This window comes from Mus caroli, chromosome 6 (assembly GCF_900094665.2).
Source record: "Mus caroli chromosome 6, CAROLI_EIJ_v1.1, whole genome shotgun sequence".
Taxonomy (NCBI): Eukaryota; Metazoa; Chordata; class Mammalia; order Rodentia; family Muridae; genus Mus; species Mus caroli.
Genome location: NC_034575.1, coordinates 120923441 through 120935094, shown reverse-complemented (window position 1 = coordinate 120935094; position 11654 = coordinate 120923441). Strand labels below are relative to the sequence as shown.

General features: G+C 50.7%; 2 protein-coding genes across 2 annotated transcripts in view; both read left to right on the top strand.

Annotated features, from left to right (window-relative positions):
- The first annotated feature begins 1760 nt into the window (after positions 1 to 1760).
- Positions 1761 to 6331, top strand: Cd27 (CD27 molecule). Its single transcript, XM_021165670.2, has 6 exons — positions 1761 to 2145; positions 2302 to 2433; positions 4158 to 4337; positions 4537 to 4599; positions 5134 to 5253; positions 5543 to 6331. Exons 1-6 carry the CDS (start codon positions 2010 to 2012, stop codon positions 5662 to 5664), a joined length of 753 nt encoding a protein of 250 aa, XP_021021329.1. The 5' UTR covers positions 1761 to 2009; the 3' UTR covers positions 5665 to 6331.
- A 623-nt stretch (positions 6332 to 6954) lies between these two features.
- The window catches only part of Tapbpl (TAP binding protein like), a 5787-nt gene continuing 1087 nt past the window's right edge, over positions 6955 to 11654 (top strand). The window contains exons 1-4 of the mRNA XM_021164185.2: positions 6955 to 7415; positions 8149 to 8391; positions 8520 to 8792; positions 10528 to 10866. Coding sequence (XP_021019844.1) covers positions 7352 to 7415; positions 8149 to 8391; positions 8520 to 8792; positions 10528 to 10866 — 919 coding nt within the window. The 5' untranslated portion in view covers positions 6955 to 7351. The remainder of the gene's footprint in view (positions 7416 to 8148; positions 8392 to 8519; positions 8793 to 10527; positions 10867 to 11654) is intronic.

The following is an 11654-nucleotide window of genomic DNA, read 5'->3' as shown; positions in this document are numbered from 1 at the left end:
TCTTTTTAGCAACTTTCTTTCTACAGTTCTTCAACGCCATATCCTATTCATTCCTACAGGGCCAGCCATCAGCTTCCCGCACCCATGACATCTGTCTTCAGATTTATGACTAANGGTGAAGATGTTGGAGCCTGGGAATGAGGAAGGAAATTCCTTCAGTTGTAAAGTTGTCATGGTCTCTGCTGGGCATGTGGTGGAGGGTGGTTTCCTTTGAACAGAACATGCTGTAGCTCCTGGCTCGAGTGGACCCTTGAAGAGCTGTAGTGGGGGCTGGGGAAAGGGAGGAGGGTGGAAAAAATGAAGAGACAGGAAGCTGAAGCATGAGATAGAAAGAACAGATCTAACATCCCCCAGGTGCGACCACAGGGCTGTGACATTTCACCAACACTATGGAAACAACTGTGAAGCCCCCAAATGAGACATATCCTTGAGATAAGTCAGCAGGGGAAAGAGTGGAGGGGGTTCAATGGCCCGTGCTTCCCCAGTGTAGCAACTCCAGCATCCTCAAATCAGAATTCCCAGAGGAGCATGAGGCTTAAGACGATGACCCACGTAGGTGCCCACCTTCAATCCCATGTGCCCAGGGTCATGAAGAGAGATGGCTCAGGTACCTGAAGATACTAGTGACCAAGCCAGCCAGAAGCAGGAAGGATAAAAATGAGATTAGGTCAAGAAAGAAGTTTGGCAAAAGTTCCCCCAGGCAGTGGGTCATATCTGTGTCACAGGCTGGCATTTAGAAGAAATAAAACCAGGCTGGAGTGGTAGCTCAGTCAGGAAAGTACAAGGACCTGAGTCTGATCGCCAAAACCCAGTTTTTTAGTTAGTTTCTTTGTTTGTTTGTTTGTTTGTTTTGCTAAAGGATCCCAGGGTTTGATGGTCATCCAGCCTCCTCTACTAGGCAAGTTGCAGGCTAGTGAGAAATAATATTCTTCATCTTCATCTTTATCATCACCACCACCACCACCATCATCATCGATGTCCCTGAGGAATGAAACCAAGGCTGTCCCCTGACCTCCATACACATTAACAACTACACACACACACACACACACACACACACACACACACAGAACAGAAAAAGACACGGGGAACACAGGGCTAACTCTTGCCCGCAATTATATGCAATGTTCAAGAGCTTGCATGGCCAGAAACTCAAACCTCAGTTATATAAGGCTGGTTGTCATGACTCCGCCCCTTTATACATGCAATAGCTTTGCTGTATGTGTTGTGTCCAAGCTGGGAATATAGCTCAGACAGTAGTGTTTGCCTAGGATGCAAAAAGCCCTGGGTTTAATCCCCAGTACCACATAAACGTGACGCGGCAGCNCAGCCCTATGGCACCAGCAGCAGTGGCTTGGTAGCAAACCCTGTAACACCAGGAACACTCAGGAGAGGGAGGCAGAAAGATCAGAAGTCCCAAGTCACCCTCAGCTACCAAGCAGCCTTGAGGCTACCTTGCATATATAAGACCGTCTTCCAAACTGTTGTGCTTAGCCGTGCCACCCCACCTCTAATGGGGTGTTCTGTGGTACTAGTTTTAGGCAAAATCTGAAAATGCCATGATTCTAAAACTAACCTGCCCCTGGGAGCTTCAGAAATAATCTGCAGTCTGCTCCTGTCTGGTCACCTCTGGAAGGGCTGGGCTATGAGAGAGGACACTTGCCAGGGACAGATGAGGGCACCCAGCGTCCATCCCTATCAACAGGACAGGCGGCTGTGGTTATTCATTACTGAGAGAGGTGCCCAAGGGGGGGGGGCGCATGTCTGTGAAGCTCAGCAGAGCTGGGTTTGCCCCTTCTTAGTCTCTCCGGAGTGCGGAAAAGAGAAGGGGGTGGAGGCTGCTGAGAGAGAGAGAGAGACAAAGAAAACCAAAACAGCCACAACTGCCTTCAAAGGTCGGTTTACCACCCAAGTGGAGTCGCAGTGGCTGCTGCCCAGAGCACATAGGAGCCACCAGTGACACGATANAAGCAGTTGGGGCTCAGAAAAGATCTCCCTGGGCAGGAGCTATGGCATGGCCACCTCCCTACTGGCTCTGCATGCTGGGGACCTTGGTAGGACTCTCAGCTACCCTAGCCCCAAACAGCTGTCCAGACAAACACTACTGGACTGGGGGAGGACTCTGCTGCCNGATGTGTGAGCCAGGTAAGAGTGGGCCTCAGCGGGGTTGGGGGGGAGATTGATATTTAAGATGANGGAGGTACTCAGAATAAGGCTGAGCTCAAGCAAAGTCAGGCAGCCTGCAGAGCCTAGAGCCAGCACCTCCTTGCCTGGACTTCCACNTGGCCCCTCTGCTCACAGGTACATTCTTTGTGAAGGACTGTGAACANGACAGAACAGCTGCTCAGTGTGATCCCTGTATACCAGGCACCTCCTTCTCTCCAGACTACCACACCCGGCCCCACTGCGAGAGCTGCAGGCATTGTAACTCTGGTGAGAGGGGCAGTGTGTGCGGAAGATAGCACCGAGAAAGAGTCGGGGCAGGGGGGGTGGGGGCAAGGCCAGTGGAGTCAGAGAGCTTCAGCTGCTTCAAGGCCCATGGAAAGTGGAGCCCATGCTGAAACCCAGTGTGCCTTGGGCGAGGCATGTGGGGAGAGGTCTAGTGTTTCATGGGAGATATNCAGAATTCGAGGGATGGCTAAGAAGGGCTCCATGGATAGGACTCAGACAATGAGGGCCCATGCAGTCACGCATGTCCATAATCCCAACTACAAGGCAGGCTGAGGCAGGAGGATCACTGGATGATAGGAGTTCAAGGCCAGGATGAACAACATAGCAAGACCCTGTCTCACAAAAGAAAAAACAAAGCCAAGGAGATGGCACAGTAAGTAACAACGGTACTTGCCACTACCATGCCTGAGTTTACTCTCTGGGCCACATGGTAGAAGGAAAGAATCAACTGGCAAGTTGTCCTGAGATCGTCCTATGTGTCCATGAGTACACACGAAAAATGAAAAATATATAACTCAAGAGTGCAGGGGAGGAGCAAGGTAGTTCCAGAAACCCAGGTTGCAGAAAAGCAGCGTCCAGCCAGTGAGCAGCCTGTGTTCCCACAGCGTACATTTGTAGGTCAGCTCTTACTTGGAGCTGGGGAATGACACCAGAAACCAGGGCACAGCAACCTTTTTGTACAAAAGCCTTTTGGGTGGAAAGCAAGTACATCTATCATTTCTCTTAATTTATACATTTCTACTTTTTGCAAAGGAAGAGGTAGGATATCTGCAGTCTCCTTTCAAACTCCCCACCTATGCCAGGGATTTGGGAGGCCTACGTTACCATACACTAGAATAGCATAATTTAAAGAGGCCCCTTTAACGGTGAGCAGGCACTTTGTGTATAGGGGAAAAAAAAAGAACTCTTTAATTGCTGTTGCAAAAAAAAAAAACCACCCATATATATATACATATACATACATATATATATATATACACACACATACATAACTGATTTTAATAACATTAATAGAGAACATGCTCTGGAACATGAAGGCAACTGGCTGGTAATCTCTAGTAACAGAACCATCCAAATGGTTAGTCTGAGACAAACATCTAACAAGAAAAGTCTTCATTTGTGGGACTTTCAGATGAGTCCTACAGAAATATTACACTGTGCCTAAACCAAACTTGAATTATTTTCCAAGTTTCATATAAGTAAGGGCAGGTGTGGTGGCGCACACCTTTAATCCCCGAATTCAGGAGGCTGAGGCAGGCAGGTTTCTGAGTTTGAGGACAACTTGGTCTACAGAGTGAGTTCAGGGACAGCCAGGACTGTTGTTACCNGGAGAAACCCTGTCTTGAGAGNTGGGTAGTATNTGATATGCCAATAAAAAGCTTTAAAGTAGCAGTGAGTAGGAAAGAAAGTCATACAATCTTTTTCTACTTTCAGTTTCTGTGTCTGAGCCTGGGAAAGGTAGCAGGCGGCATCAGCATAGAGAGAGGGGCAGGTGGCAGCAGGGGAGGGGCAGGTGGCAGTGAGGGAGGGGCAGGTGGGGGTGGGGGAGGGGCAGAGGGGAAATAGGTAAGGTGCGGGGAGTGGAAGACATTCATACCCTATGAGTGAGTCTCGGGGGTCTCAGGAGAGAGTCAGGGGCAAGTAGACACCCCAGGTCTCTAAAGATCTGTGATGTCCTGTTTCTCCTGGCTCTCCTCTCTCCCAAGGTTTTCTCAACCGCAGCTGCACAGTCACTGCCAATGCTGAGTGCACCTGTTCCACAGGCTGGCAGTGCAGGGACCAGGAATGTACAGAGTGTGACCCTCCTCTAAACCCTGCACTGACCAGACAGCCATCTGAGNCCCCGAGTCCACAGCCACCACCCACCCACTTACCTCATGGCACAGGTATGCATCAGGCTGCTCCTTATCCAGTCCGGGACGAGGCAGAAGGCTGCCTGCCCAGCACTGCCCAGGCTGTGTTTACCCCTAGCTAGGTTCTGGGCCAGCGTGTCTTCCTCCTGTCTGACTCCTGCAAAATCACAGGAAAGCCTGGGACATCCTGGGAGGTTTCCTGCTTGTGACTCATTCTGTCTGTTTCTTCCAGAGAAGCCATCCTGGCCCCTACACAGGCATCTTTCCGACTCAACTGTCTATAGCCACCAGTCATGTGAGTTGTCTTCCTAATCCCCACCCCACAGAGAAAGCACAGAGGAAAGAGGCCAAAAGAACAGCCACAGAAAACCCCTAGGTGCTGGGTGAGGGAGGGGGTACAGAGTTGGGNAGAAAGTTCGGTGGATAACTTGCTGTACAAGTGTGACGTAATACCCAGGGCCACAGGGAAAACCAAGCAGAGTATGGAAGTGCGTATCTGTAGCCCTCACATGCAGAGGCAGAGGCAGAGGCAGAGGCAGAGGCAGAGGCAGAGGCAGAGGCAGAGGCAGAGGCAGAGCCGGCAGAGCCCAAACCATCAAGCTTCCAGGTCATGGAGGAATCCTGTCTCAAGGGACTAAACTAGACTCTGAGAAAGACACAGAGACAGACAGAGCTGGAGGCAAAGGGAAGCAGACTCTAGTTAGAGATTAGGAGAGAAAGGACTGGTCCAACAGGGGCAGGGTGACTCAGGAAAAGGACAGCCGGACAGGGCTGAGGGTCCAGAGTGAGATGAGCCTCCAAAGCCTCCGTGTGCTCTTGTCCGTCACAGCCCGTAGACCCCTGTGCAGCTCGGACTGCATCTGGATCTTTGTGACCTTCTCCAGCATGTTTCTTGTCTTNGTCCTGGGTGCAATCTTGTTCTTCCATCAAAGAAGAAACCACGGGCCAAGTAAGACACGGGNCTTCCCTCCTGCCTCTCAGCTGTGCTACCCACACCTAAATCCCCCACCCCCCACTCTACCCATCTACTCTGGCTCCTTAAGTGTCCTTCCCCCAGGCTTCCCCAGGCTCCCCCAGGCTTCCCCAGGCCCCCCAGGCTCCCCCAGGCCCCCCAGGCTCCCCCAGGCTCCCCCAGGCTTCCCCAGGCCCCCAGCTCCCAGTCCTCCACTTGGGCTTTTCTCCTCTCCCCTCACCTTCACCTTTCTTCTCTCCACTGCTGACCAATTGTGTTTGTACAGATGAAGACAGGCAGGCAGTGCCTGAAGAGCCTTGTCCTTACAGCTGCCCCAGGGAGGAGGAGGGCAGTGCCATCCCTATCCAGGAGGACTACCGGAAACCCGAGCCTGCTTCCTACCCTTGACCCGGTGCTGGGTGGGGCCCTTCCACAGAGACCTCGATGGTGGCCTGCTCCCCTGTCATGGTCATCAGAACCCTTTCCTGTGAATACTCAACAAACTGCCCTTCTGAGACCAACGGGGACAAGAGCAGNATCCCAGTGTGTGGCCCAGAAANCTGGGGAGACTCAGGCTCTAGCTATAAAACACACTTACTCTAAGTGAAACCGTCCAGCTGGCAAAACTACATGCCAGGGGTAGAAATGGCTCACCAAGGGCTCCAGAGGGGGCTTGGCAGTGAGGAGCACGAAGTGTTCCTCCAGAGGACCAGAGTTTGACTCCCAGCACTGTCGGATGGAGCGAAACCAGCTGTAACTCTACTTTCAGAGGGTCTGACACCTTTGACCTCCTCTGGTATCTACAAACACAGGACTCTCTCTCTCTCTCACACACACACACACACACACACACGATGAAAAATAATAAAAGTGTTTTAAAAAGTGGAATGAGCCACCGGCAGGTACCCAGGTGCCAGAAGGGCTGACTGCTGTGAGAGACACTATCTACAGACACAGACTTCCTGGCCTTGGTTCCATCTTCTCTGTAAGTTGTGACAGTGCTGTGGGAAAGCTGAGGCTCAGACTTTCTCTCAGTTGAGCTAAAACTATAAATAAATTCATTTGTCTACTTCTATACACATTGTCCCTTCTCTCAGTGCAGGCAAACACTGGAACCCGGAGCCAGGCCTTATGGCCCAGGGACTCTAGTAACAAGCCAGCTATGTGCTATTCCCCTTCCTACAGAATGGGGGTAGGGGGAACAAGAGGAGGAGGAAGAAGAAAAAAAAGAAGGGACAGTGAGCTGGGAAGAAGGATAGTGTAAATGCTAACTTCAAATATGCACACCTACAACTGAAACAAACAAACAAACCAAACGACCCCTCATTGTGGCCCTGAGCTTGTAATTCAAGGGGTTAAGTGGTGTGGCGAGGGTGGGGCTTGGAGTGGAGACAGCAGGAGATCACCATAGCTGTGCTTGTTGGCCACCAAACAATTCCAGGTTCAGAAAGAGACCCTGTCTCTGAAGAATAAGGTGGGGTAATAGAGCAAGACACCCAGTGCCCTCACTGAGCCTCCACACACAGGCAGGGCTGGGCATACTCACCCACACGAGTGTATACACCGCATATACACAAATACAAGTTAAAGTAAGACTTCACATTGTAGCTGTCCAGCCTCCTAAAATTCCAATCCTACAACCAGGCCACACCCCATCTCATCCGTTTGATCATAGATCTGAACAGGGAGTTGTCACCAGGGCAGACCCAAAGGATTTTGCAAGGACTGAAAGGAAGAAGTGTCCAGAGTACCGGGGAATCTTCTTCTGGCTCCACCCCCTCTCCAGCCCTCTCATAGTTGGGGCTGATGGGAAAGCTGATGTGGTGATATCAGGTTTTGAAATCACCTGGGGATTTCTTGGGTGCAGGGTGGACGTTAGGGAGAACAGAAAGCAGAGTTGGCTGCGGCTGTTACTGGCCTCGGGCAGGCCGGCCACAGAGGCAGTTGAAGTGAAAGTGAAAGAGAAACGGATAAGAGAACAGGGACCACAGGTGCTAAGTGAGGGTGCTCACAGAACCCCCTCTTCAGCCAGAGATCACTAGCAGGGGAACTGTGGAGAAGGCAGCCAGCAAGGAAGAGCCTGAGAGTAGCCTCCATGGGCTTGGAGCCCAGCTGGTGTCTGCTGCTCTGTTTGGCTGTCTCTGGCGCGGCAGGGACTGGTGAGTGCCGAGACCTGACTGGGGCCTGGGGGACGGGGAGGAGGAAGCGCGGAGCTAAAGGAGCCCCAGGAAGCCACCTTCTCAGAACAGCGCCAGCTTGTCTGCTAAGCCCAGCAAATGAGTGCGGCACTCAGAATATGCGGAACCAGTTTGGAGAGGGGTACAGCAGAGAACTCACAGAAAAGAGAGGCTTCCTCGGTGGAAAGGCAGGGTGTTACCATTCTGTGGGATGGCACACTGCCCTGAGTTGAACCCTTAGAAGAGGAAGGGGCTCCCCAGGCTAAGAAATCATTGGGGAGGTGACTCCTGGTGGGCGTGGCTATGGCTGAAAGCAGAGGCCTCTGGGAAAGTTGGGTGATGAGAAAAAGGTTGTCAATGTCCCTAGGAACAGCAAGTGTCTTGGCTCCCCTCCCCTGTGGCAGTATTTCTCATTCCTTTTTTTTTTTTTTTTAACCTGAAAATTTCTTTCAAGAAATTCCCTTGCATCCCACAGCTGAAACTCAGAAATATAAAAGCATAAATCCCTCTGGCTTTGATCAGGACAGATCTAGAACTTGAAATAACTCACAGAGCAGCTGCCTGAGTAGCAGGTGCCTCAGCAGAAGCTGGGTTTATAGGTNACACCAAGACAACGGGACCCAGAAGGCACCTTTACCTGCTGATCAGCCCGGGGCTTGGTGAAGGGGTGGGAAGAGTGTGGAAGACGAGGGTGCTTGTTCCACTTTCCCTNCAGGCCCTCCCACAGCACCCACCACAGCAGAAAGACGGTGGCAGCCCACAGACATCGTCTTAGACTGCTTCTTGGTGACAGAAGACAGGCACCGCGGGGCTTTTGCCAGCAGTGGGGACAGGGAGAGGGCCTTGCTTGTGCTGAAGCAGGTACCAGTGCTGGATGATGGCTCCCTGGAAGGCATCACAGATTTCCAGGGGAGCACAGAGACCAAACAGGATTCACCTATTATCTTTGAGGCCTCAGGTAAAATCTCCCCATCCTAGGCTTCCTCCACAGGAACCCTGTTCCCAGTTCTGTCTACCCACGCCTGCCCCCCAGCTGCCTGGCGTTGTCCATCCAACATCACTTCTGTATGCTGCCCTTCTCCCCAGTGGACTTGGTACAGATTCCCCAGGCAGAGGCGTTGCTCCATGCTGACTGCAGCGGGAAGGCGGTGACCTGTGAGATCTCCAAGTATTTCCTCCAGGCCAGACAAGAGGCCACTTTTGAGAAAGCACATTGGTTCATCAGCAACATGCAGGTATCTAGAGGCGGCCCCAGTGTCTCCATGGTGATGAAGACTCTAAGAGATGCTGAAGCTGGAGCTGTCTGGCACCCTACACTGAACCTACCTCTGAGCGCCCAGGGCACAGTGAAGACTCAAGGTGAGAAAACAAAATGCAGCGGCACAGGAACATTTTGCATTATAGTGTGTGTGTATGTGTGTGTGTGTGTGTGTGTGTTCATGCGCACATACGTGTGCACATGCCACAGCACATAGATAGAGATCAGAGGACAGCTTACAGAACCTACCATGTGGTTTCCAGGGATTGAACTAGTTCACTAGGCTTGGCAGCAAGCACTTTATGCACTGTGCCATCTCAATAGCCCCAAGATGGTTTTTTGGTTTTTTGGTTGTTTGTTTGNTTGGTTGGTTGGTTTGTTGTTTGGCATTTTGTTGGGTTTTGTGGTTAGAGCTGGGATAGAAGGAAGAAAACAAATATCCCACAGGTCCTCCTGAGGTACCCACAGAGCTTCATCTTTTCTTTCTAAAATACCCTGAGTCAAGAAGAGGGGATGCTGGGACATCCTTAATCGAGCAAGCATCAAAACATAACAAGCATTGGGTGTTTTCTCCAAAGTGGGGATGCTTTTCTCTCACTGGGCTATCGTGGGGAAGCAACGCATGAGGACACTGTAGCTACACATGTCACTACATGCTTATTTAGCCAAACTCATGTTTCCTCCCAGGGAGAGGGAGTCTGGTCCGGTGCTTCATGGCAGTTACAGCAGAGCACAGGGAGACAGAAGTGCTCAGTAGCTCTTCCTAGTGAGCCCATTCCTCATCCTCTCCCACTTAGTGCCTCCTACCAGGTTCAAAACCAAGAGGAAACATATTGACAGGCACCTGGAGAGTCCAGTTAATTATTTTGCCTCCAAAAAGGAGAAAATCAAGTCTACAGAAGATGAAGATGAGGGGGCCCCTCTCCTATCTCTGCAAACCCCTAAAACATTAGCCTTTAGTATTATGTTGTCCCATACTGAGGATAGAACCTAGAGCCTTGTGCTAAACACGAGCTCTACTACTAAACTATAGCTTCAACTCCTTTTTCAGTTTTATTGTGAAACAGGGGTCTCACCCAGGTGCCCTGGCAGGCCTGGAAACTTGATTCTGTCATGCCTCCTTACTAGCTGATGGTACAGGCATACACTACCACACCCTCTGGCTCTACAGTCCTTTCTGAATGTGCCTTGCCACATCAGAAAAGATGTTCAGCATCTCCTATCCTTGGTCATGGGTGGTTTAGCGCTTCTCCCTTTTTGAGCTAATTCAGATCTACAAATAAATGAAACAACATACACCCACCCAGCCGTGACTTATTTCTGACCTATTTCATCAACTGTCATGGTTCCTCTCTGCCTCGACTAAAATAGATATCCTCCCCTGGACTGACTAGGCTGTAGGGACCACAACACTTCACCCCCAAATGCTCCCATGTGCAGTTAGGGCTGATAGCTGAAAGTCAAGGCCACTCTGCTTCACAATAACCAAGGATCCCAAAGGCATATCAAGGCTGGGGAGTGCTCTACTCACAGTAACAAGGGTCCAGTGCACACAGGACTTAACAGTATTTTATTCATGAAAAGATGTGACTATTAAAGCCAGACGTACTGTCCACATCTGCAGCCCTAGCACTGAATGGACTGAACCACGAAGATCGTGGGTTCAGGCTCTGATATGTGCCTTGCTGCACCATTAACTTATGGCTCCACTGGACAGGAAATGAACTCAGTACCACTGTCCAGGGAACGGAGCCGGAGCTGTCTGTTCATGGCTCAGAGGCGAGGTGACCTTAAGGAAGAAACAGTCTGTAAGTCACCCTTTCTTTCTCTCTACAGTGGAGTTCCAGGTGACATCAGAGACCCAAACCCTAAACCACCTGCTGGGGTCCTCTGTCTCCCTGCACTGCAGTTTCTCCGTGGCACCAGGCCTGGAACTCACTGGCGTGGAGTGGCGGCAGCAGCATAAAGGCAGCGGCCAGCTGGTGTACAGCTGGAAGACAGGGCAGGGGCAGGCCAAGCGNAAGGGCGCTACACTGGAGCCTGAGGAGCTACTCAGGGCTGGAAATGCCTCTCTCACCTTACCCAACCTCACTCTAAAGGATGAGGGGAACTACATCTGCCAGATCTCCACCTCTCTGTACCAAGCTCAACAGATCATGCCACTTAACATCCTGGGTAAGGACAGGCCTTGGGTTTTCTGGGATAAGGAAGAGGGAGATGCCTATGGGAATGTTTCCCAGACTAGAATCCAAACCCAGAGAGAATTTCCTCAGAGAAAGAATGCATTCCCACAACCCAAACACCATCTTCATTCTGGAGGTGTGGGTGATCAGATAAGGCGTCTCACTGAATGCCAAGATAATTCCCCCCCAAAATAACTACATCAGAATAAAAAACCCTGGACTAGCCGTCTGTAATTTCAGTCCCCTGGACCATTTCCTTGAGAGGGACCCTGCAGGTGTCCAGGCATGGAAGTCAATCACAGGGAGAAAGAAACCTTGGTTCAGATTAACTTCTTCAACCTGGATCAGACTTGGGAAGTCTGATACAAGGCGATTTATCCCCAACAAACTTAAACACAGTATAACTGGGGGAAAAGTTATACTGGTATAATACAGTCCCTTGTAATTGCATCAAAACTGGACTTAGAGTCCATGTCATTTCTTTCAAGGAAATGGGTTCTAAAGATAGGAAGCCTGTACTAGCTTTAGGGCTTTAGGGAAGGCTCTGAGATGTTCTCAGTCATACAGATAGTGTAGAGGTCATTTGGGCTATTAGCCACCTCTGGTCCTGGTTTTGGGAGCTTGGGGGAGCCCCCTGGTTATACAGATAATATAAGGGTCATTTAGATCACAAGCCACCTCTGGTCCTGGTTNGAGGAGCTTGGTATGGACCAACAGATAACGCAGATCACCAGGCTATTAATCACTTCCAATTCTCAGCTTTGTGGATGGATGGAAGAC